The sequence below is a fragment of the Hemibagrus wyckioides genome, linkage group LG15 (genome assembly GCF_019097595.1).
Source record: "Hemibagrus wyckioides isolate EC202008001 linkage group LG15, SWU_Hwy_1.0, whole genome shotgun sequence".
Taxonomy (NCBI): domain Eukaryota; kingdom Metazoa; phylum Chordata; class Actinopteri; order Siluriformes; family Bagridae; genus Hemibagrus; species Hemibagrus wyckioides.
Window position 1 is genome coordinate 19,188,643 of NC_080724.1, and position 23,586 is coordinate 19,212,228.

The window sequence follows — 23,586 nt, forward strand, 5'->3', positions numbered from 1 at the left end:
ACCCCGATTTGCATGCGTTTTGGCTCCATGCTCTCCACCAGTTTTTCACATTGCTGTTGGGGAACTTTATACCACTCTTTTTACAAAGAAAAAGCAAACAGTTCAGCTTTGCTTGATGGTTTGTGACCATCCATCTTCCTCTTGATGACATTCCAGAGGTTTTCAATAGGGTTCAAATCTGGAGATTGGCCAGTGGTCTCTTATTTTTTTTTTTTTCCAGAGCTGTATATCCCACCCACTAACAGGTGCCATGATGAGGAGAGCATCAGTGTTATTCACTTCACCTCTCACTGCTCAGTATATTAAGCCTGATCGGTGTATACACACACACACACACACACACACACACACACACACGAGTGAACATTTCACTGTTGCTTTGAAGAAGTCAATGCTGGTTGTGATAGAAAGGTGTCAGAATACACAGTGCATGACGGGTCCGCAAAAAAAAAAAAAAAGGGGGGGACCAACACAATCTTAGGCGGGTGGTCATAATGTTATGCCTGGTCGGTGTATATGACAGACTACAACGTTAGCTTAGGCAGGTTGTCTCGTGCTCATTATAAACACCTGAAGGCATGGGAACTAAGATATATATATCATTTATCATTAAAAACTGTTTTCTTTTAACAGTATATAGGTTTGTATATAGAAAATTAGGCTACTTTATAGACACTGTGCTAGTATTCACGCGACTATATTCCTGTGCATATTGCCATGGAAACGGCACAAAGATTTGCAGACAAAAAAAAAAAAAGTAGGGCAATATGTAGAGAAAAAATGATTGAAAACAAACAAAAACAACCCCTAAAACTTCGGGATTTATTGGCTGATGGATAAAATGATGATTTATTGAAGTAAAAGAGTCCTGAGAGATACAAAAAAAAAAAAAAAACCAACTCGGGGGGGAAAAGAAAAAAGGAAAAGAAAACGCGTGACGTCACGCTCCCACAATGCACGCGCGCTTCAGCAGCTCGAGCGCCGCTGTGTTTAGAGGGAAAACACCGCAGGCCTGGACAAACTCCAGAAATTAAAGAAAAGAAGGGGGGAAAGAAAGCAAGAAAAAAGCTTAAATTTATTGCAGTAGATTGTTGGCTGCTGATGGAAGCAGGAATGGCAGACGGAGCGTGTTTTTGGCGCCTGGTTAGTGATCTGATCCGGCACACAAAGTGGACTTCTGCGGGGCTTTAAAGTTTTGTGGTAAGCGCTGCACCGCTGTTTTTAATGCAAAAGAAAAGAAAAATATTATTTTTTAATAAAAACAATTCCGCCTTAAGATCCAGGCTGGTTCAATTAGCTCACGTGCATAAATGTGTCAACATTCTTAAGTGCAAAAAGAACATTTTTAATTAGCGGTTTTAAAAACCAGAGGAAAAATGTTGGCCGGTTTCGAGGTTGAACAAACATGTTAAGTAAGCGTATATAAGTTTAGATTTGTTTCTAACATATACAAATAGTTTTTTGGTGGCTTTTTCTTTCATTTTCCGATTGAGAAAACTTGTTTTCTGATCGATGCCCCAAAATCTGCATGTGTAATCTAGATGTTTTGTTGTAATTGTGTGTGTGTGTGTGTGTGTGTGTGAGCTGTAGCTGCATGGTGGTGGGATGATGATGGGGGTCTAATGCATGCACTTCTGCTGACTAAGTGCAAACTCGTTTTACTGAATTAAAAAAAAAGGTGTCCGAAATATCTCTCATATGTTTCTTTGACCGTCACTGTCATTTATATAGAATTATTTCCGTTATTTTTGTACGTGGAAAAATTCTATGGTGTATTTCCTTTTATCCAAAGTCAGGCTGTGTAACCAAATGAGATTAAATTATTTAATAAGACTTATTAATATATAGCAGCTTTTACACGATTAATTTTTTTTTTTAAATGTTTGTCACATAAATTTGTCACATCTTTTTTAAAAAATGTTTTGTTCCATTGGGATAAAAATAAATGCAAAATGTAGATGTCTGTTTTCCCCTGAACTGAATTTTATTAGATATTAAACCTGCACAAAACAATCTGTAATTATTACCATAAAATAAAATCATTTTCAATCATCAATTTTCAATTGCAGATTTTAAAACGGCATCGGATCGAATGCATTTTTTGTGAAGCATGAAACACAAATTTTTTCGTAGAACATTAAACGCAAATAATTTTTATTCATTTCTATATAATGATTTATTTCATACTAAAGTTTCGGTAGTATTCGATTAGTAATTCAGTAGTATTTATAGTAAGAGTAATCAGATTATTCTGTAGTATTCTACCCCCCCCCTTTTTTTTGAGTGGGTACAATCCTTCCTAATCTCTAAATCGTATGTTTTTGAAGTAAAGCAAAGGAACTTTAAGCTTATGTTTGATGGTATCTTGAGTCTGGATTGAAAGAGTAGAAAAGGAAAGAAAAAGTAAAGAAAAGAAGTGCGAGCACAAACGGAAAAAAAGAATTTTATAAACAAGCTGCTGTACGCGTACGGCTTTGTACCTGTTCGTCTGTTCCATTTCCTGGCCTTTGATTCATTTCCATATGTCATGTATATGAAGATCAGGGTGTGTGTTAAGCAGTTTGAAGGGAATGATACAACATCTATTCGTTTTAGAATATTTTTCATGACATGATGGATTATTACACTGTCATACATAAAGCTAGTACAGTGCACTGAAGTTTTGTAGTAATTATTTCTACAGGAATGATTAGGAACATCTATGCACCTGCTCATTTATGCAGTTATCCAATCAGGCTTGTTTTTGTGTATAAAATCATGCAGATACAATTCAGTTAATGTTCACATCAAACATCAGAATAGGAAAATAAGTGTGATCTCTGTGACATTTGCCTGTGGCGTGGTTGTTGGTTCCACATGGGCTGGTTTGAGTATTTTAGAACCTGCTGATCTCCTGGGATTTTCGCACATGACGTTGCCTCTAGATTTTACACAGAATTGTGCAAAAATGAAAGAATTCCTGTGAGCAGAGGGTCTGGAGGCTGATGAGAGGGATCTGAGGTCTGGTTTGAGCTGACAGGAAGTCTATAGCATTTCAAATAAGAGCTCTTAACAACCCTGGTGAGCAGAAAAGCATTTCATGCACAAAACATGGAACCTTGAAGTGGATGAGCTATAACAGAAGAAGATCTCTTCAGGTTTCACTCCTGTCAGCCAAGAACAAGAATCTGAGGCAATCGTAGGCGCAGACTCGACAAAACTGGAAGTTGAAACAAATCACCTAGTGATTTTTTTTTTTTTTCCCCAGTCTATCCTGTTTCGATGAGTTTGCCTATGATGTCCTCAAATTCTTGTTCTCCGCTGCCAGGAAAGGAACCTGACGTGATCCTCTGCTGTTGTAGCCAATCCGATGCAAGGTTTGAAGTTTTGCGCATGCTGAGATGATTTTCTTCTCACCACAGATGTAAAGAGTGATTATTTGCATTACTATTATCCTTCCTAGTAGCTTTGACCAATCTGGACATTTTTCTTATCATCAAGGTGTTTCCATTCATGTTTTTTTGTTTTTCTCAGCATTTTATGCAAACACTAGAGACTGTGTGAAAATTCTGAAATATGCAAACAAGTCCATCTGGTACCATAATCTATTCCACAGTTAAGGATACATTCTGATATTTGTGAACATTAACTGAAGCTTTTGCCATGTATCTACATGAATGTGCTGAAGGACAGGTATTCCTAATAAAGTGGACAGTGATGAGGGTTACAGTGCAAATGTACAACAGAACAAGACAATATATACGCTGAGCAAGGAGACTCAGTACAATATGGACAGCAAAATAAATACAACACGACAGTTCTAACATTCTTGAACCTGGTTTATAACTGAAGATGAACTTGCTTTCTCATTACACCTTTGTGTCTTTGTACAGGATGTTAAACATGCAAGGACTACCAACCATCTCAAGAGAAGTTCTATGAAAAAGTTGGACCTCTGGTATTCTGAACTCCATTGACTATCTTGCATATGTATATTTATACCTAATCCGAAAACTCACCATAACCATGCTGTGCAAGAAATGGCTTCTGCTAAATGTCCAAGCACAAACATCCTAAAACCTGCTCGTACGTATGAAGCGATGTTCCACGAAAAGAAGCAGCTAAACAGCCACCTACAGACCCATGACTCCAACAAGCAAGAGCTACAGTGTGAAGAGTGTGGCAAACACTACAACACTCGACTGGGTCTGAGACGCCACGTGGCTACCCACGTCACCTCTGTGACCGGAGACCTTTCCTGTAAGGTGTGCCGTCAGGTTTTTGAAAGCATGCCGAGTCTTCTCGAGCACCTGAGCACCCACACCGGCCGTCCTCCTCCGGGCGGGGCCGTGCGAGAACGAAAGCACCAGTGTGAGCGCTGCGGCCGGCGCTTCTTTACTCGTAAGGATGTGAGGCGTCACGCCGTGGTGCACACAGGCAGAAGGGACTTCCTGTGCCCTCGCTGCGCTCAGCGCTTCGGCCGACGTGACCATCTTACCCGCCACCTGAAGAAGAGTCATGCCCAGGAACTGGACGTCCTCACGTCCGCGCCCCCCAGTGTGGTGAAGGAAGAACCGAGTCTGACCATGTGCACCTCGGGATCTCCTAAGGATGCCTCGGAAGCATTTTCGATGGGTATGTTCAACCCTCAAGGTCTGCAGAGTGCCTCTACCTCAGGGGTCAGTCACCATCATTCTGTGGTGCCTGGATCCCTATCCAGCCCCATGGGTGTGGGCTGTTATTTTGAGCCAAGCAAGCACCAGCCCCAACAGTACCATGAGGCTCAGCGATACCAGCCTGCCTCCGCTACCTCATATCTGAAAGTTGAGATGGAGAACTTCCTGAACGAGCTCCAGTGTGGCCCGATGCCACCTCAGGCCACAGTTGCAACCTCTGCGTCCAGACCGAGTGACCTTCTTCCTGATAGCCTGGGAGGTCAACCTGCCCACTTCACCCTCAGGAACGCCACTGCCGAGGCTTCACCCACCGCTGCTAACGTGGACCTCTCGCCACTGCTGGGCTTCCTGCCGTTCGGTCTGCCACCGTACAGTGCCCCTTTGAGTTCAGGAGGCCTTGTGATGGGATACTCTACAACTACCACAGATTGCTCACCGACTCCTACCTCTCAGCTCCCTGGGCCGCTCGCCTCGTTTCAGCCGCAGCCGCTGCACGAGCCTCATGCCTTGGGGCATTTAAATCAGCCTCCTGGTTTCTCTCCTACTCTACCTCGATTCCATCAGGCCTTCCAACAGTGATGTTCCTTCTTAAACTGAGTGATGCGTATCCTCGCGTACACCTCCAGAGAAGCACTCAGCAGACTTCGATCGAAGGCTCTTACTTTACAGATACGACTCGATAAAATTCTGTAGAATAAGATGATTTGGGAGAATTTTGGATTGAATAGAGATTGTTTTAGAATAGTTTTGACTTAGCTTTTATTATTTTATTTTTTTTCCTTAGTACTTCTTCCCTTTATTTGATTGTAGTGATTTATGGTGTTATTTAGATTCATTTAGTATCGAGAAGTCTGCATTGAACTAAACTGAGGAAATACGATGATGTGCAAAAGTCAGAGACCGCCGTTTATTTCAACTAAATTCCAGTCAAAATGGCAAGTCAAAGAAATGTCTGCAGATCAGACAGTAATGCAGGGAACATGTATTGAACTGGAAATTAAACAATAGTGTCTACATTTACATTTCTGGCAGACGCCCAGAGCTGCTTACAATTTCTCATTTATACAACTGAGCAATTAAGAGTTAAGGGCCTTGCTCAAAGGTCCAGCAGTGGCAGCTTGGTGGACCTGGGATTTAAACTTCCGATCAGTAATCCAACACCTTAACCACTAAGTTACACGTGTGTGTGTGTGTGGATGTATTCCCGCTTAACACCCAGTGGTCCCGGGATAGGCTCCACTGCAGTCCACACCTAGATAAAGCAGTTATTGGGGATAAATAAAATGGAAGCCAACACAGCTACGCTCGTTATAGCAGGAAACTCAGAAGTGTCAAAAAATCTGAAAGGTTTCAAATAATTTTAACATCTGTCTCCTAGTGTAACATCAGAGACAAGATGCAGCTGCGATAACAACTCATATCGAAAGATGTTAAGACGTACCCTTCAAAAATGACACATACCTTCAAGCCAGCAAGTTTGTGTCTAAAATGGCTACAGGATATATTTTCGAGAAGGGTACTTGCCTTGCATATAGAAGCGGAAAGGCCAAAGGAAATTCTGTTGAAACTTATGCGGTGTGTAATTTCCAAAGCTGGATGTGTTGAGAATTGGCACTGTAGATATCGCAGTGAGATGATGTTTGGGAGTATTTTTGGTTACTGGAGGTGTTGAGAGAAGAACATGGAACAGTGGAACCTCGGCATATGAATGCCCTCTCTTACGAATTTTTGCATTGGTATATGAAGAATTTTCAGCATACAAACAAACCGAGCTGAACTTTGGCTATGTTGCGCATATGTCCAGGAGCCGTTCAAAACTCGTTTGCATCAGTGGAAAGCCAAACAAAGCCGAAGTGAGTTTACAAATTTTTGTCTAGTCAGCGAAAGTTGTTTAGAAAGAGTCAACCCACGATACCAACGTTGCCTTCAGCATGCATGCGAAAGCTAGGTGATTTTTCGGGCATTTTTTTGTTGACCGATCCGTGGCGTGGGCGGTCTGTTCTTATTTTTAGCCCAAGCTTGGTGGCACGACTTCCTGTGAGGAGCCTTGACATGGAATGCTTGGCTTGGGTCAGTTCTTTGTAAGCAGCCGTACAGTTTCCATACGCTTCGTATTGGGAAAATTGGTCATGTTTTTGGGCGGCTGGAACGGATTATCTACATTTACATTATTTCTTATGGGAAAATTCGTTTCACGATACAAATTTTTCGCCTTAAGAACTCGCCTTCAGAACCAATTAAATTCGTATCCCGAGGTTCCACTGTATATCATACATACCAGAAGAGTCGGAGCTGTAACAAAAGTAAGGGTAGATATACTGAATACTAAAAGTTCTGATCTTAAACCTGCACAAGTTATTTTGACACTGAAAAACTCCATACCGTGCACTTACTGTCTGGAAATGAAATGAACCAAAAGGGTGATCTCTGACTTTTACGCAAGTTCTGTACCTTGTAATATTCTTTGGAAAAAGAGACTGGATTATCACAGTGTTCTCCATTGTACAAGCACTTTTCTCAGTCAGAAGCACTTCCATGACTCAAGAGTCAGTTTTAAACTGTGGTCTAAATCACATCCCAACTCGCAGCTTTCACGCAGTATATAATCTACCTCTTTTAGTGGACTTCTCCGCCGGGGAGCCGTCTCCCCTCTCGTGATATTGGCTAGAAAAGCAAAGTGAATACCTGTATGAAATGATGTAGTGGATGTAGAGAACTTAAAAGCAAAAAAAAAAAAAAAAAAAAGTGGGGATTTTAGAGTGCATTTCAGTAGTAAGGAAACTGAGACGATTATAGAGTCAGGTGTTATAATTAAAATAAAAATTAGCTTTTATTCGTGTTGTTTTAGCGTTTTAAGGTGAAATTTGAAACGGTGCTGTTGCTTTCCGTGGATCGACGGCGTACGGAACAACGGTGTGAAGTGTGAAGACAATTTTGTTTGTCTTGTTGCCTGTAACTCTTAATTTCTCTCTGTTCATTCCATAAATTCATCGGAAAAGCAAATGATTTGAAATATCGAAATACTTCACAAAGGAATAGCTACTGAAGGAACGTATGATTAGTGGTCCCCCCTCCCCAGTCCTTTAATCCCATTTAAAAACAAAGTATTTTTGTCTCATGTGATTTCTGTTACTTTTCCCATTACGGATATATTACACGAGTTAATGGTTATTGACGGTCCCATTTTCTGCAAATGGCACGAACGACTCGGGAGAAGAAAATCGTCGGCGAGATGAATTCGGTTTCTGCTACAGAAGGAAAAGGGAAAAAAAGGCCCGAGTCGAAATGGAACTGGAACCCATTGTTACTGTGACGTGTTTGGACTCAGACGTAACTACCTCAGACATATCTGCAACTGTGTTTATGTGGGTATCTCACTGGAGTAAGATGGTTTACATCTTTAATAATGTCCAATCGTGGCACTTGTTGTCGTTCAGTTGGTCTTTTGTTAAGTCTTTTTTCACATTTTCAAGAAAAAAAAGGCTGAATTCATTAAATGTACTTAGGAACAAATTCATGGATGACAGAGAAAATAAAGTATCTTCGAGACTCCTGAGTCTTGGCATTCTTTTAACCAACCTTCTAATTAAGTAATCTGGACTAATAAGTGAGAAAGAACAGTGTTTACATTTGTTCAGAATCTTCTGTAGACCTTTATAACACATTTGTTTGCATTTGTGTTTACTTTAATGGAGAGAGAGCCTCTGTGCTGTTGATATAGAACCAAATTGCTAACAATTAGCCTTTTTAATTTATTATAGAATGATAAAATACTTTTTGTCCTTTTAATTTGATATTCAACCTTGAGGAACGTCCATGAAACATGTTTCTGGTGTCATTTATGTTAGACTTAGTGGTTTTGGGATTAGATTTTGGTGTATTGTAAAGAACCTGTAGTGTAAATAATCTCATCTAATGTTGAAAATGACGTAACTAAGGCTGATTCCTGTGTTTTTATAAAGGGAACTAAGAAAATTAACTTAACATGTTGCAAGGAAGATGTTCTCCCAAGATCTGGCATTATCTGCCAATTTCAACACACTGATGGTTGCAAGTATTTTAAAGTTCTTTAGTCGTATTTTCATATGATCCAGAACAAGATCCTAGTAGAAAATCCTAAAATTCTCTTTAATGAAGCCGTAAAGAACTCTTGAAAATGCTCCACAACAGTTTCAAATAGCAGACAAGTTCTAGGTATTGAGAATAAGATCATTACAGATAGTTCGAAGTCTGTGTCTTATAGTTTTTCTAGTTAACACATACACCTTTAAACGTTCTTCAAAGGTTTTGTGCCTAAAATGAAGGGGTTTTTAGTTTCTGAAACCCGATAAGAAAAAAAACTTGGAGGTATGTCTCTAGTTCGGTTGCTTTGGGTAGAGAAAGTTTAATGAGAAATGAGGTTCAGCCATTTCAAAGATGTGAACAGGATATCATAGAAGTTGAATGCGATAGGAAATAAATAATCGAATCAAAACTAATCACTGAAGATGTATTTTTGCTACAAGTATAGGAAGACCAATAACTTCTGAGAAAAAACATTTGGTTTGGAATAATTCTAGTATATTGTAAAAGTATTTTAATTGAGGTATATTATACAGTATATAGCTGTATAATATCATTTCACTGATTTCTCATATTTCTATGCAGTCTGTGCCAGACTTAGAGAAGAACGGGTCCATCTAGGGTTCTCCAGTTTTCTTGTCTGAGTGAAATTTAATGTTTTTACATAGACAATTGTACGATAAGTTCACTTTAGAAAAAGTAAAACCAATTCAGAAATTGTTTAGTGTTAACCCCTGAGGAACCCATTATATACTTAAGTGCATCTACATTTGAGAACCTACTCTTAAACACACACTAAAATGCTTTCTTAATGACTTAAATATATGATTATATTAAAACACAGTGGTGTTTAGGGACTTTGACTCAACTTGGTACATTTTCCCTCAACATGATAAAAATATATGGATGTTGTATTTTTTGACTGAAATGGCTTTTTCACTGACGTCAATCTGTAAGAACATCTGCAAACGTCAGCAGTATCAGTGAGCTGGTTATTTCAGTTCACTTTAAAGCAAACGTGTGTGGATAAACTTTTATAACATTTCTATTCACATATTATGAATTTAATAATTTGTTAATTTATTTCTTTTTCTATTTTTTTTGACCAAACAGGCAAATATACGGGCAGCTTAAGCAAATAGGAAGCCCAGGCCAAGGACCCTTGGATGACTCTCAAATGAGTCTGTAGTAAACATATATAGTGCACTACGTAGGGCGCAGACGCCTATAATACACAACCTAGTGTAGTGCACTTCTGTAGGATGTTATGAGCCATTTGGGTTTCAGCCAGTGTTTTGCCGGAATGGGGCGCTACTGATGTGTTGTATGGGTTTTATAGATATATTTGGGAAGCAAAAATAAACATGACAGAGTAAATATTTATTATTAATATAAATTGCAGTTGTTTGTGTTAAAAGCTACAGATGATATCCATGTACTAGCTGGTTAAGTCGCTGGATCAGTGTTGTTTTTCCAGCAGAAATGGCAGACGAGGCTCTTTTTCAGTTCCTCCATAATGAACTTATTCAATATGTCAACAACGCAGAGAGCGGGGAAAATGTAAGATATAATATAATCATGTCATTTCTAATAATATTGTTTTACAAGTAAGTTATGAAATGTTTCATATGTAAGCGTTTAATGGCTTTAACTAACTAGCTGGTGTCAGCTGATGATATTGCTCGTGTAATTAAGTTAATTTTCTCCCTGTGGAAAAAAAAATTGCTGTACAATTATCTTATAAAATCTACTGGAATCTAGGAAAATGGACGGTGTGTTTCCAAGCTTGAGAACATAGGCTTTCGTGTAGGACAAGGTCTCATCGAAAGGTAAGTAAACATTGTCAAACTCAGAACTACGCTCAATAAATCATACACCGATCAGGCATAACATTATGAACACCTGCGTAATTTTGTGCTGGTCTGCTGCCAAAACAGTCCCGACCCGTCCTGCACTGTGTATCCTGACCCCTTTCTATCAGAACCAGCATTAACTTCTTCAGCAGTTTGAGCAACAGTAGCTCGTCTGTTGGATCGGATCACACGGGCCAGCCTTCACTCCACATGTGCATTAATGACCCTTGACCACCCATGACCCTGTCGCCGGTTCACCACTGTTCTTTCCTTGGACCACTTTTGATAGATACTGACCACTGCAGACCGGGAACACCCCAGAAGAGCTGCAGTTTTGGAGATGCTCTGATCCAGTGGTCTAGCCATCACAATTTGGTCCTTGGCATCAAACTCGCTCAAGTCCTTACACTTGTCCATTTTTCCTGCTTCTAACATCAACTTTGAGGACAAAATGTTCACTTGCTGCTTAATATATTCCACCCACTAACAGGTGCCATGATCATCAGTCTTATTTACTTCACCTGTCAGTGCTCATAATGTTATGCCTGATTGGTGTATATTATAGTGTCAATCATGGTCTTTATATATATTTTATATATATATATATATATATATATATATATATATATATATATATTTCTGATGCATACATAGAGTTGTGTGCAAATATTTGTGCACCCCTGGTCAAAAGAAATTAATATAACCTATGCAAAGTTATACACTATATTGCCAAAAATTTTGGGACACCCCTCCAATCCACCAAAACATTTTGGACAATTTCATGCTCCCAACTTTGTGGGAACAGTTTGGGGATGACCCCTTCCTGTTCCAACATGACTGTACACCAGTGACCAAAGCAAGGTCCATAAAGACATGGATGAGTGAGTTTGGTGTGGAGGAACTTGACTGGCCTGCACAGAGTCCTGACCTCAACCTGATAGAACACCTTTGGGATGAATTAGAGCGGAGACTGAAAGCCAGGCCTTCTTGTCCAACATCAGCTGATTTCACAAATGGGCTTCTAGAGAGGAATGGTCAAAAATTCCCATAAACACACTCCTAAACCTTGTGTTAAGCCTTCCCAGAAGAGTTGAAGCTGTTATAGCTGCAAAGGGCGGGACAACTCCATATTACATTTATGTGCATGTAAAGGCAGACGTCCCAAAACAGTGTATGTTTAAAAAGTTTCAAAATCTCGGTGATGGTTACGGTCTCTACTGTTTCTATAGGTTCACCAAAGACACGGCACGTTTTAAAGACGAGCTCGATGTCATGAAATTCATCTGCAAAGATTTCTGGACCTGTGTGTTTAAGAAGCAGATTGATAACCTGAGAACAAACCACCAGGTAAGTGTGTGTAGATCGACTTGAATCATCATCATCATCAGTCTATCAGAGCCTGAATGTGTTAATGGGTTGAAACACTTATGGTCACAGTAATGTGCTGCAGTGATGCACTGTTTACACTTTACAATTATTACCTCAGATACTGCAGTCATGATGCAATAGCGTGTAACTCCAATCCCCACTTTTTTTTGGCAGGGTATTTACGTCTTACAGGATAATAAGTTTCGGTTACTGAACCAACTGTCTGCTGGTAAACAGTATCTGGAGCATGCCCCAAAGGTACACATGCACCCTGACGACGCGCATCTTTTTAAAATCTTGCGAAACCAACAAAATGTAAAACCTTGAGCTCCAAATCTTCATTGAACTGCTGGATGGGACACTGGTCTATATACCAACATGTTCACACACTTTTTAATACCTAGCGTAGTCATTCTATCTGCTGTTGTGTATTTTTGTGTTCTTTGGCTTCATTTTTTGTCACATTTCTGTGACTGAAAGTTTTTTTTTTTCTTTTTTCGTTTCATCCTGCACAGTATTTGGCGTTTACCTGCGGCCTGGTGAGAGGAGGGCTCTACAATCTCGGTGTGAAGAGCATCGTCACTGCTGAGGTGTCCGTCATGCCTGCTTGTAAGGAGAACTGTTTTAATGATTACACACACACACACACAGAGTTTTGGATGAGATTGAGACAAACTGGAGACTGAGATAAAGACAGGATAGAGAGTTATAGAGAGACAGAATGACAGGCTGGAGACTGAGAGAGACAGAGACAGAACATCAGACTAGAGACTGATAGAGAGAGAGAAAGACAGGCTGGAGACTGAGAGAGAGACAAAGACAGGATGGAGAGAGAGAGAGAAAAAGAAAGACAGGATAGAGACTAAGAGAGACAAGGAGACAGACTGGAGACTGAGAGAGAGACAGAAACAGCCTGGTGAGAAAGAGAGAGAGAGAGAGGCAAAGACATGATGAGGATGGAGACAGTGAGAGGGAAGTGGAGTCAGAGTGAGGGGACAGAGAGCAGAAGAGCGAGACAGACAGATTAAAGACAGAGAATGGATATGAGAGAGACCACAATGCAGAGAGAGATGGAGAGAAACAGGAGCTGATGGAGAAAGAAAGAGAAAGAGAGATGGAGATGCCGAGAAAGACAGAGCCTAACCCAGACAGAGACAAAAAGATTGAGTATAAGAGTGCATCAGCAGGGTAGTATATAAGGTACTCAGCGTCACACTTACAACTCGTCCTGAACTCTTTTTAGGGAATTACTGATTATTTTACTCGCATCTCAGCGTAACACACTCACTGTGACTGTTCTTCTCTTCTCAGGTAAATTCCAGGTGATGATCCAGAAGATGTAAAACACTGAACAAGAACAAAGTCTTTATAATATATACACATCTGTCATAGTTCTGTTTATTTGTGATTTTATTATACTGTTTTGTTTGGGGTTTTTTTTCCTCCATTGATGCCTCTTAAATTCCTTGCATGCAATCTATAGCATGTTGAGGTCATGCCTTAATGTACTGTGTTCATTTGTACCATAACCTTGATTTATTATGGGTTTTACACTATATCATCTACATCATTTGCACAAGATATCATTAAAATGTCTTCTGTTTGAAGTTGTACATCATGTCTTATTTGAATGCGCAGGATAGAATATTGGCATGGCTCGTCAAATTAGTTTAAATAAGCATCAAGTCGTGTCACAAAGTGTAGTCTAACTGTTTGTGTTAGATCTCTAGTGTATATTTGGTTTTAGTCTTTTTTGGAATAAAGTAGACCTGTCCAGGGTGTACCCCTGCCTTTCGCCCAGTGTGTGCTGGGACAGATCCAGCAGATCCCTGTGACCCTAATTTGAAATAAAGCGGGTATAGACAATGGATGGATGGATGGAATAAAGTATATGAGCTTCCAGACTCCATTAAAGAAAAAATCCACCCTGAAGGGCCAACATCTGCACCAGCATCTTCACTACAATGGATTTCTCATTAACATGATGTTTAATGTCTCTGGAAAATGAGTCAAGAAGGAAAGAAGCATCTCTAGTGTTTAGTGGCTATCAGCAAAATCTGACCTTTATGATTGACACTGGAACTGCACCAGCAATGTCCACATGTGACATCTGCATGGAAGATAACCTCTAATTTCCAAAAGAATTAACAACAGACTCACTAGACATTTATTATTTCAATATAAACATATTTAAATGTTTCAAGATGGAGCTTTCCTTAAAATTTCCAAATAAAGCTATGGATCTGCCAAACCTATTGAAAAACTGTCTCTTACCAGGGCAGAATCATACCATTATTACCGTTTCCCATTATTGAAGAGTGACAATAGACTGTGCTAAAGCAGGGGTGTCCAGTATTATCCAGAAAGGGTATAATGTGGGTGCAGGTTTTCACTCCAGCCAAGCAGACGTCACACCTGAGTCTAATGAAAGCCAAGCTTCACTGATTAAACAAGAGATATCAGGTGTGAATAAGGCTAGCTTGAAATGAAAAATTTCCCCAACACCAGCATCAGATAAGAGTTTGTTGTATTATTTTTGTGTGTATTATTGACAGAATCCAGTGGCAATAGAAGAGTTTTATTGAGGGTAAGAAAGATATATAACTGATTATGTGCTATAGTATTGTAGTAGTTCATAGTAATAGTCATGTTAGTTTATATTACCTGCTGACTTTACTAGAACAAACATGCTAGTCCTCCATCTTCCGTGGTGTGCACATAGTTGATAGTGTAACTATGCAGGAATGATCGCTTTATTTGATATCAAATGAAAAATTACTCCAACTGCAGCCTTTTGTGGATAAGACAGGACAGGATCAATACTTTAACACACAAAAAAGTGTGGTTTGTTTCAGACCATTTGAAGCAGTTAGCAGTTTGATTAACAATAAACGATTCTAAAAGGGAAATCACTGTGTGGTCAAAAGTATATGGACACCTGACCACACTTGTATGTACTTTTTCAACGTCCCATTCGAGATTCACTCCCCATTTGCTCTTAAAAAAAAAAAACCTCCACTCTTCTGGAATTTAGATTTTGGAGTTTCGCAGTGGAGCGTTAGTGAGATCAGGGATTCAGTGAAGCTGAGGCAAGGGCTCTGTGCATGCCATTTGAGTTCTTCCACTCCAACTTTGGCAAACCATCTTCATGATGCTTTGTGCACAGGGGCGTTGTCATGCTGAACAGGATTGGACCTGTTCGTTCCAGTGAAGGGGAAATTGTAATGCTACAGCATACAAAGACCTTCTAGACAACTGTGTGCTTCAAATTTTGTTGTAACTCTTTGCTTAAGACCCACATATGTCCACATACTTCCGCCATTAACTCTCAGTAGTCGTAATCACCGTGGATGTGTGTTTTTTTCACATGTATAACAATAAACAGGTCAAAGAATCTAATATATACTATAAAGTAATGTATTTTGAGGGAGCATCTGACTGAGGTTACAGTTAGAATTAAGGGCAGGATTGTATTCAAGGGACTTATTCGTTGAATTTAATATGTTCAAGTATTTTTTTTTTTTTTTTTAGTCTTGATAAGTTCATTGACACGTTTTTTTTTAATCTCTGGTGTGCTCAAAATAACTTTTGTTGTTAAAATGAAGAATACACCTCCTGCATATTAAAACAACACAAACATGCCCCCCTTGTTTTAAATGTCCCGGAAATACGCGCACCCCTGGCAGAGTGAAAAGAAGACAACGTCACGTGGGCCATTGCTCGCATTGATGTGACCAATAGGAAGCCGAGTTCATCCCGATCAGCGTCGCCATTGGCTGATTTTTAAAACGCAGCCCAACGGCGCTGAGATTCAAACTCGTCTTCTCCTCTTCAGTGGACTGTTGAGTTTCCTACGCGTCCGTTGGTCCGAGTTGGTCGTGTTTATTATTTTTGTGTCTGTTTTCTGGACAGCTACAATAGAAAAGGTGTTTTTTTGAGGGTAAGAACGATTATTAACTGATTGTGCTGTAATATTGTGGAAGTTTATAGTGATATTCGTGCTAGTTTATATTTCCTGTTGACTTTGCTAGCACAGACATGCTAGTCCTCCATTTTCCGTTGTGTTCACGTACTGTAACTAACGCTTTATTCAGTGTCATGTAATGAAGGGAAAAAAAACAATCAGCTAGTTAATTTCTCCGTGTTTTAGCTCAATTATCTGGCTTTGCAGACGCCTCGGGTTGAGAAGATGGACGTGCAGCAGGCTGGAGACTCTGCTGATCCGTACACTTTCGATGCACCGTTTCATGTAATTCACGATTTTAGTCCAGACTCTGAAGATAATGCTGATCAGTGGTTTGGTAAGTTAAAAAAAGTAAAATATATTCTCTTAAACAGTTAGATTTGTCATAATCACGCCCTGTTTGCCTCCAGTGGTAACCTTTCCCAGCCTCCACATGCGCGTGCAGTTTATCTACACTCGCTGTTATCATATAGATCGAAAAAAAAATTTCCCACTTTTTAAAGAAGAGATTATTTTGTTAAAACTTGTTTATTAACAGCCTGATTGAAGCCAAGGTAGCTTGCGAAGTTCTGGTTTCCGTCTGGAAGAAATGATGGCCTTGTCCATCTTTGTGATGTGTCCCAGCCAGAAATGAAGGAGGAGTGGACACATGTCCAAAAAGTTTTGAACAGGATACTTGAAATGGTTCTTAGAGCCAAAAGACTGAAGGCAAACATTTACTGTATGGCCCTTGAGCAAGGCCCTTAACCCTCAATTGCTCAGTTGGATTAATGGGATAAATGTAAGTCACAAGATAAGGGTGTCTGCCAAATGCTGTATATGTAAACTGGGAAAGTTGGGATGGTTATGTCTGTCTACAACCATGGCTATATTCTTCCGTGGGGTGGTGGTGGTAGCTCAAGTGGTTCAAGCCCCAGCACTGCCAAACTGCCACAGTTAAGGTCCTTGAGCAAGGCTCTTAACCCACCCTGCTCCAGGGGTGGTGTGTCATGGCTGACCCTGTGCTCTGACCCCAACCCCCAAGGATGGGATATGCGAAGAAAGAATTTCACTGTCCAGTAATATGTGACGAATAAAGACTAGTTACTTCCTTTAGATATAATGGCTGCTCCAAAAAATGGGGAAATGGAGCAACTCACAACCCCCTTAAGGGCTCCAAAACCTTTTGATGGGACGCACGGTGAAGACCTGCCTAAAGCCATCGTCACACCCATTGTTCATGGGGCTGATACGAAAGTGTCAAAAGGTAAGACTTTTGTATTGTGGATTCAATTCTGTTTGGATGCTATCGATATGTAGTGTATAATATAGCTTATTGAGGCTTTAAATGTTTAAATAAGACACACATGAATATTTTTAATGCTTGGCTTTAGATGTTCCTGAAGATTCTGCTTCAGAACCACCGTCTAACATTGTGACTTCATGGGGAGACAACAGACCCACCAGAGCTCCTAGTCAGACTCAGAAGAAGAGTGCTCCAGCTCAGCCACGCAGGTACAGTGGAGTAGTTGCTCTGAATATGGGTGCAAAATGCCTTAAATATACAGTGCATTCTTACCCTTCAAGTACTGACTTAAGCCAATGGATTTTCTCGTGCTGCAGGCACTCACTTTTCAATGAAATAAATGAAAGCAGATGGTTTTGAGACTAGAGTATTTTGTGAAGTTGTATTCACGAGTGACTCACCTAAAATAAATCTGTAATAAATACTGTGCACCCATTATAAAATAATCGATTTAGAGAAAATGTCTGACTTTGTATGTCACAGTTTATAGGGGTTTGGTGTGAAAGTGGACAATAACCATAAAAGTATGTCCCAGTCAAATCTAAAAATGTAATCTTTTCTATTACATTTGCTTTCCTCAGAGTATTGAAGCGTCCTGTGGTCAAAGAGCGAACTCAAGCTCCTTCTCCGCCTCCTGTGATTAAGAAAAGGAGGTAAGTCAAGGGTCACGATACAACATGACATGCAGGGGTTTAACAATAGTGTTCAGTTAGAGCATCATATTGATTGATTATTTACAGAGTTGTTCCAACTCCAAGAAGAAGAACAGTTATCCGCCCACCAAGAAGGTAAAATGGGCTGTGTGTGTAGGGTTGGTGCACAGGGTTAATGGTTATGTCGCATGATGGGGCGTGATCACTGGTGGCATTCTGTTAAAAAATGTGGCACGATATTTTGATAGTGCCTTTCTTTTTTTTTTTTTGGGTTGTCATGAGGCTTTTCAGTATTCAGGTAATCCACCTCTGTTTTCCCTACATGGAATGTTACATATGACACCCCCCTTTTTTCTGTTTCCCTCTAGGAGCTCAACAGGGGCAAAGCAAGCTCGCCTCAGTGGTGCTGCCGCCAGACGCAGCGTCAGGCTAAAGAACAAACCACCTGTGGTCTCAGGTGCTGCATCTACATCCAGTGCCTCTGCTATCCAGTAAGTAGCAGTAACATTAAGCTAGTTGTCTACCCCGAGTCAGATAGGGTGATTCGGGTTATTTCTGTAATGTCATTTACTCAAATGACTTTTCTGCTTGCAGACAGAAGAGCACCGAGCAGCAGGAGCTGGAGCGCATCGAGGCTCTACAGAAGGAGGTGGCCGAGCAGCGCAAGAGAAATGAGGCCAGCTACAGAGCTGCACTGGCAGGAAGTGAGTTCGCAACATATTGTTGGGATGAAATAGTTATGACTTTGCTAGGAGATGAGCCTCACTTAACTGTCTTTCTTTAAAGGTCAGCCTCCAAAGAAGCATGTGCTGTCCACCACCATTCCCAAAGAATTCCACTTCCGCTCAGATAATAGACTGAAAAATCAGATGGATGTTACTGATGCTTCATACAAGGAGAGTGACTTTACCTCACAACTGCGCAAGCACCCGGCCTCACCTGTGAGTATCTACTTTAAAAGCAGGTGTGAATGTCCGGGTCAGGAGTATCAAGCAAAAATTCCTAAACATCTTGTAATAAAAGTCCAGATAAACAAAAAATATTTAATTTTAAGACAATTCCTAGTGGGTTTTTTTTTTTAATTATTCTTCATAGTGTTATGAATAAATTTTCATTCATGCTTTTCTCTAGCACCACAAACAAAATAGGTGATGCATCTGTTTTGAATTTGATAGCAGGAGGAGAGATGAAGTCTTCTGTCCATTTGTGTTTTAAGCATTCAATTTTGTCTTTGACCATTCTTTAAACAAGCCATATTTGCCGTCAGGTAAGCAAAGTCAAGAGGGCAAATACGATTAAAAATTTGTTTGCTATCTGATCAAATATCTCTAGTCTTGTAGGTAGTCTCTAGTCCATTGAGTTGCCTTCAACAGAAATGCGTATATGTTTGAGCGCTGTATCAGAGGTATGTCCATATGACCCAACAGGCTAATTTTTCAATTGTGACCCTTTTTATAGTTGAAGGCTCACAAGGGCACCACAGTCCCAAAGCCCTTCAACCTCTCTACTGGCAACAAGAGGAAGTTGGAGGAAACCAGTTCCTATGTGTCCATGGCTGAGCAGATTGAACAGTTTCAGAAGCGCACACCAACCCGTTATCACCTGCGCAGCCGGCAGTGTCAGGAAAAGGGTGGGTCAATACTTCAGTTATTAAAGATTTAATTGTTGATGAGCCTTTTTATGTTGACATGCTAAGCATATTGAATGTATGTATTTGGAGCAAGTGTATTATACTTGTCCTGATTAATGTTACTTAAAATCTGTAAATGTGTAGCTTAATTAGATCTTCATTATGCTAACCAGACTTTCATGTGTATCCTCAGGCCCAACACCAGTGAAGACTGAGAAGCCCAAGGTTACTCACCCTCACACCCCTCAGCTCCTCACCCGCCAGAGGAGCCGCCCTGTCACGGTGAAGAGTACTGCAGAGATTGAGGCTGAAGAAGCAGAAAAACTGCAGCAGTAAGTAGCTCTAGATTTTTATTTTTATTATTTATTTTTTTTTGTAGCTCCTCTAACATGTCCATCCATAAAAGGCCTAGTTTTTGCTATACGGATTAAATTATCACCTGGAAAGGTGAAAGTTTTGATGAGGTGGATTCAGCATAATATTCATAATGTTACCCTCGTCTTAATTCAGGTTCAAATTCAAGGCTCTCGAGCTCAATCGCAAGATCCTTGAAGGGGCCCTGGCTCCGAAGAAACCTCCACCTAAAGAAGCGACTCGTCCAGAGGGCTTCCAGCTGGAGGTGGAGAAACGTCTACAGGAGAGAAACGCCACCAAGAAAACAGTAGTAGAGCAGGAAGACCACACCTTCCACTCCAAACCTTTACCAACACGTATCCTGGAAGAAGTAGTGGTAAGGATCTTGTAGACCGTATACAAGACGAGTATTGTCTGTCCAAATGAACTGATCGGCATTGCGCTTTACAAATTGGCTCTTTACATTTACCCTCAATTTGATGGTCAGATTTTATTTGCACGCAAATTGGAGAAAATGTCAAGACTCTAGAATAGCATGCGAGTATACTAGGTAGGTTGGAATGTTGGCCAAGTTTTCAATCATATAGACTGTATAGGGATTCTTTTGTTTGATCCATACTAAAGACTAAAACACTTAAGCATAATGTTACAGGAAAGTAGTTAGTGATTTTTCATTATAGAACATATTTTTTGGTTTAAGCTTACATTCAGTGTTGAATGTAAAATTTATGGACACCTGCCAGTCATACCCGTGTGTTTTGAACAATCCCTTTTACAGGTTTAGTCCCCTCTATGCTGTTATGTTAACCTCCAGTCTAGTCCAAAATCAAAAGCTATTATTATTTGCCTTCCAATCTATTATCAGGAATTTAGCGATTCGTTCCACCATGTCAAGCTTATAAGTTGCATATAAACCTGTATGATGGTGTTTTGAGCTTCCTAACTACTTGCTTTGGGTTCTTCTTTAGGGTGTCCCAGAGAAGAAGGTACTGAACCCTACTGTCCCCGAATCTCCTGCTTTTGCACTCAAAAACCGTGTACGTGTGGAACGCAAGATAGAAGAGGTACAAGCTAGCTTCTTAATTTGGATGGGCTTAATTGGTGGGGAAAAAATTTTGTGCGCTGTTTCTGAACTTCTGTTTGTGCACATTCACAGGTGAAGGCACCGGCTCCAATGAAGGCACTTCCTGTGCCCCATTATGTGCCCTTCCATCCTAAACCTGCAGGGAAGGCCCACATAGAAATGTGTCCCTTCTCATTCGAGCAGCGTGAGCAGGAGCGCCGAGCACAGAAAGAGAGAAAACTGGAAGAACTGAGAAATGAGGAGGTATAAATTCTCAAGCCGTGGCTCTCTGCAACTATCTCCATCACTGATTATAACTGGAAGCTATTTTGACAAATTGAAAATCACTTGATTTGTAGTAGCATTGCGGATCAGTCTATAAGCAACATGTCTCTTTTAGGTGCCCAAATTCAAGGCTAGGCCTCTGCCTGACTTCCATGAAGTGAGTCTTCCAGAAAAGAAAGTAACTGAACCTACCAAACCTACTCCTTTCAAGCTGATGGTGGATGAGCGTGGATCTGTGAAGAGTGAACGTTGGGAACAAATGGTACTTTTTTCCCCCTCTACTTTCTTTCCAAACAGAACTGCAGACTGTGTAGGAAAAGAACAGTCCTATTGCAGAAGTACTGAATCCTATGCATAAAGGTGAAAATGCTTTTGTTTTTCATTTGTTTTCTTTACACCTCTCCTAGATGAAGGACGAGTTGAAGCAGCAAGCTGACGCAGCGTGCTTCAAGGCGAGACCCAATGTAGTCGCGCACAAGGAGCCTTTTGTGCCCAAGAGAGAGAACCGCTCCATCTTGGGTATGTTGCACATAACATGTCTGGCACTTGGGCTTCGGTTGACCGTTTTGAACCTGTCACCTCACTGCTGGTGCTGCTTCACTGTGGTTTTGCTGCTCTAACTCTCCACCTCTTCTATTTTACTTCCCATTTTCACCCACTATTATCAACTTCTTCCTCGGCTCTATTTTATCATATCTTTTGGCACTTTCTGAAGCCGATACTACTCATTCTGTAGTTGGCGAAGGTTTCCAGCTGTCGACCGAGCGCCGGGCCAAAGAACGGCTGGAGTTTGAGCGAGCTCTGAAGGAGAAGGAACTGCTGAGGGCGCAGATGGAGGAGCGACAAGCCAGAGAGCAAGAGGAGCATGAGAAGGAAGAAATCGCCAGATTACGGCAAGAACAGGTACATTGGTCAAACTGCAACTGTGGAGTCTTAATAAATGTTTGAGCATGGTATATGAAATTCTTCCTCACCTAAAACAGCCTCAGCAGCATGAACTACTGATGTGATGCTGTGGGGGTGTGTTTTGTGTGAGTCTGAGCTTGAGTGCAAACTATGATGGTCAATCTGGGTTGTATCTAAATGGCTTTATCTTTGTCACAGGTTCATAAAGCCCAGCCAATCAGACGCTACAAACCAGTTGAGTTGAAGCACAGCGAGGTGTCTCTCACCGTGCCCCAGTCTCCAAATTTCTCCGACCGCTTTCGTTTATAAAGTCCCATCAGGATAAACTGTACATAATTAAATGTTGTTTTTGCCCCTATTTTTATTTTTTAAAGAAGATCATTCTTTTTAACTGCTTTTTAAAGCTGGCTTCTTAGTATGGATCATTCTACACTCAGACTCGTTTGAGACTGACGCATTGCATTATGTGAACTTTTGTACAATATCTTTCCTGTCCTTCATTTGTACATGTAGCCTCAAACATTTTCTGTCTTAATGTTTTCCCCTCCTTTTTAATGTATTAAAGGTGTGCTAGAACAGTTTGTTGCAGAGTGTGTTTTTTTTTTGTGTGTGTGTGTTTGGAGTAAGGGCTTTGTGTATGGTGAAGGCAGGCAGGTACACTATTGCCAAAAGTTTTGGGACACCGCTCCAATTCATTGAATTCAGGGATTGGGCTTGGCCTTTTAGATCTAGTGAAAGGAACTCTTTATGCTTCAGCATTCCAGTACATTTTGGACAATCAACTTTGTGGGAACAGTTTGGGGATGATCCCTTCCTGTTCCAACATGACTCCACACCAGTGCACAAAGCAAGGTCCATAAAGACATGGCTGAGTGAGTTTGGTGTGGAGGAACTTCAGAGTCCTGACCTCAACCTGATGGAACACTTTTGGGATGAATTAGAGTGGAGACTGTGAGACAGGTCAAGACTGGGACGTCTGCCTTTACATGCACATGAATTTAATATGGAGTTGGCTCTCCCTTTATATCCTTGCAGTAAGGAGAGATGGATGCTACATTTGGATGTATTAAAGAAAACGTCTCCTGTCTGATGGACTCTCCAGTTTGTCTGGGAAATTTTTAATGATAAGTTGCTTTTGGGGTGAGACATAAAGGTTTTTTCCCCTAATAAAATTATGCTATTTTTCAAAAGTGGTGCTTTTACGAGATCTCCTTGTTGATAATTTGGCTTCGAATTAAACGTCTTCTGACTGTAACAGTACCCACTGGTCATTTTCGATCATCTTTCTGGAGGAGGCGATTGAATTTTTTGCCATATTTTTTTAAAAATCTGTTTTAACAGTAGTTGCTAGTTTTCTGAGTCTCAAAAATTTTTGAGATTTTTATTTTACTGCAATTCGGAAGGAAATCTATTTTTTAAACCAGTTTACGAAACACTTGCTTCCCTTCTTCCTTTATAAAGGAGAATTAATGACCCCCCTGTTTATTCACAGAAAGAATGAATTCTCT

General features: G+C 40.4%; 3 protein-coding genes across 6 annotated transcripts; all 3 read left to right on the forward strand.

The window, feature by feature from the left end:
* The first annotated feature begins 974 nt into the window (after nucleotides 1-974).
* Nucleotides 975-8,197, forward strand: plagx (pleiomorphic adenoma gene X). The gene is made up of 2 exons (XM_058409135.1): nucleotides 975-1,200; nucleotides 3,873-8,197. Exon 2 carries the CDS (start codon nucleotides 4,020-4,022, stop codon nucleotides 5,232-5,234), a length of 1,215 nt encoding a protein of 404 aa, XP_058265118.1. The 5' UTR covers nucleotides 975-1,200; nucleotides 3,873-4,019; the 3' UTR covers nucleotides 5,235-8,197.
* Nucleotides 8,198-10,156: 1,959 nt separating this feature from the next.
* On the forward strand, nucleotides 10,157-13,537 carry trappc6b (trafficking protein particle complex subunit 6B). The gene is made up of 6 exons (XM_058409202.1): nucleotides 10,157-10,277; nucleotides 10,479-10,546; nucleotides 11,800-11,917; nucleotides 12,113-12,196; nucleotides 12,454-12,547; nucleotides 13,250-13,537. The coding sequence occupies exons 1-6, from the start codon at nucleotides 10,200-10,202 to the stop codon at nucleotides 13,279-13,281; spliced, it is 474 nt and encodes a 157-aa protein (XP_058265185.1). The 5' UTR covers nucleotides 10,157-10,199; the 3' UTR covers nucleotides 13,282-13,537.
* Nucleotides 13,538-15,734: 2,197 nt separating this feature from the next.
* Nucleotides 15,735-22,656, forward strand: tpx2 (TPX2 microtubule nucleation factor). 4 transcript variants are annotated; one of them, XM_058410938.1, is made up of 18 exons: nucleotides 15,735-15,878; nucleotides 16,110-16,239; nucleotides 16,999-17,148; nucleotides 17,276-17,396; nucleotides 17,769-17,840; nucleotides 17,928-17,975; nucleotides 18,209-18,331; nucleotides 18,435-18,544; nucleotides 18,627-18,781; nucleotides 19,299-19,470; nucleotides 19,664-19,802; nucleotides 19,981-20,200; nucleotides 20,793-20,888; nucleotides 20,981-21,151; nucleotides 21,288-21,434; nucleotides 21,580-21,691; nucleotides 21,888-22,075; nucleotides 22,277-22,656. In XM_058410938.1, exons 2-18 carry the CDS (start codon nucleotides 16,128-16,130, stop codon nucleotides 22,385-22,387), a joined length of 2,247 nt encoding a protein of 748 aa, XP_058266921.1. In that variant the 5' UTR covers nucleotides 15,735-15,878; nucleotides 16,110-16,127; the 3' UTR covers nucleotides 22,388-22,656. The 4 variants fall into 4 exon arrangements, with proteins under 4 accessions (XP_058266921.1, XP_058266923.1, XP_058266924.1 ...); XM_058410940.1 differs by having other exon boundaries at nucleotides 21,909-22,075; XM_058410939.1 differs by having other exon boundaries at nucleotides 15,736-15,878; nucleotides 16,089-16,239.
* Nucleotides 22,657-23,586: the final 930 nt, after the last annotated feature.

Coding starts and splice junctions, on each gene's coding strand:
- trappc6b (XM_058409202.1), top strand. CDS start 10,200: ATGGCAGACGAGGCTCTTTTTCAGTTCCTCCATAATGAACTTATTCAA. Junction 10,547..11,799: donor GGACAAGGTCTCATCGAAAG/GTAAGTAAACAT, acceptor CTGTTTCTATAG/GTTCACCAAAGACACGGCAC. Junction 11,918..12,112: donor ACCTGAGAACAAACCACCAG/GTAAGTGTGTGT, acceptor TTTTTTTGGCAG/GGTATTTACGTCTTACAGGA.
- tpx2 (XM_058410938.1), top strand. CDS start 16,128: ATGGACGTGCAGCAGGCTGGAGACTCTGCTGATCCGTACACTTTCGAT. Junction 17,149..17,275: donor TGATACGAAAGTGTCAAAAG/GTAAGACTTTTG, acceptor GCTTGGCTTTAG/ATGTTCCTGAAGATTCTGCT. Junction 17,841..17,927: donor CCTGTGATTAAGAAAAGGAG/GTAAGTCAAGGG, acceptor GATTATTTACAG/AGTTGTTCCAACTCCAAGAA.
- plagx (XM_058409135.1), top strand. CDS start 4,020: ATGGCTTCTGCTAAATGTCCAAGCACAAACATCCTAAAACCTGCTCGT.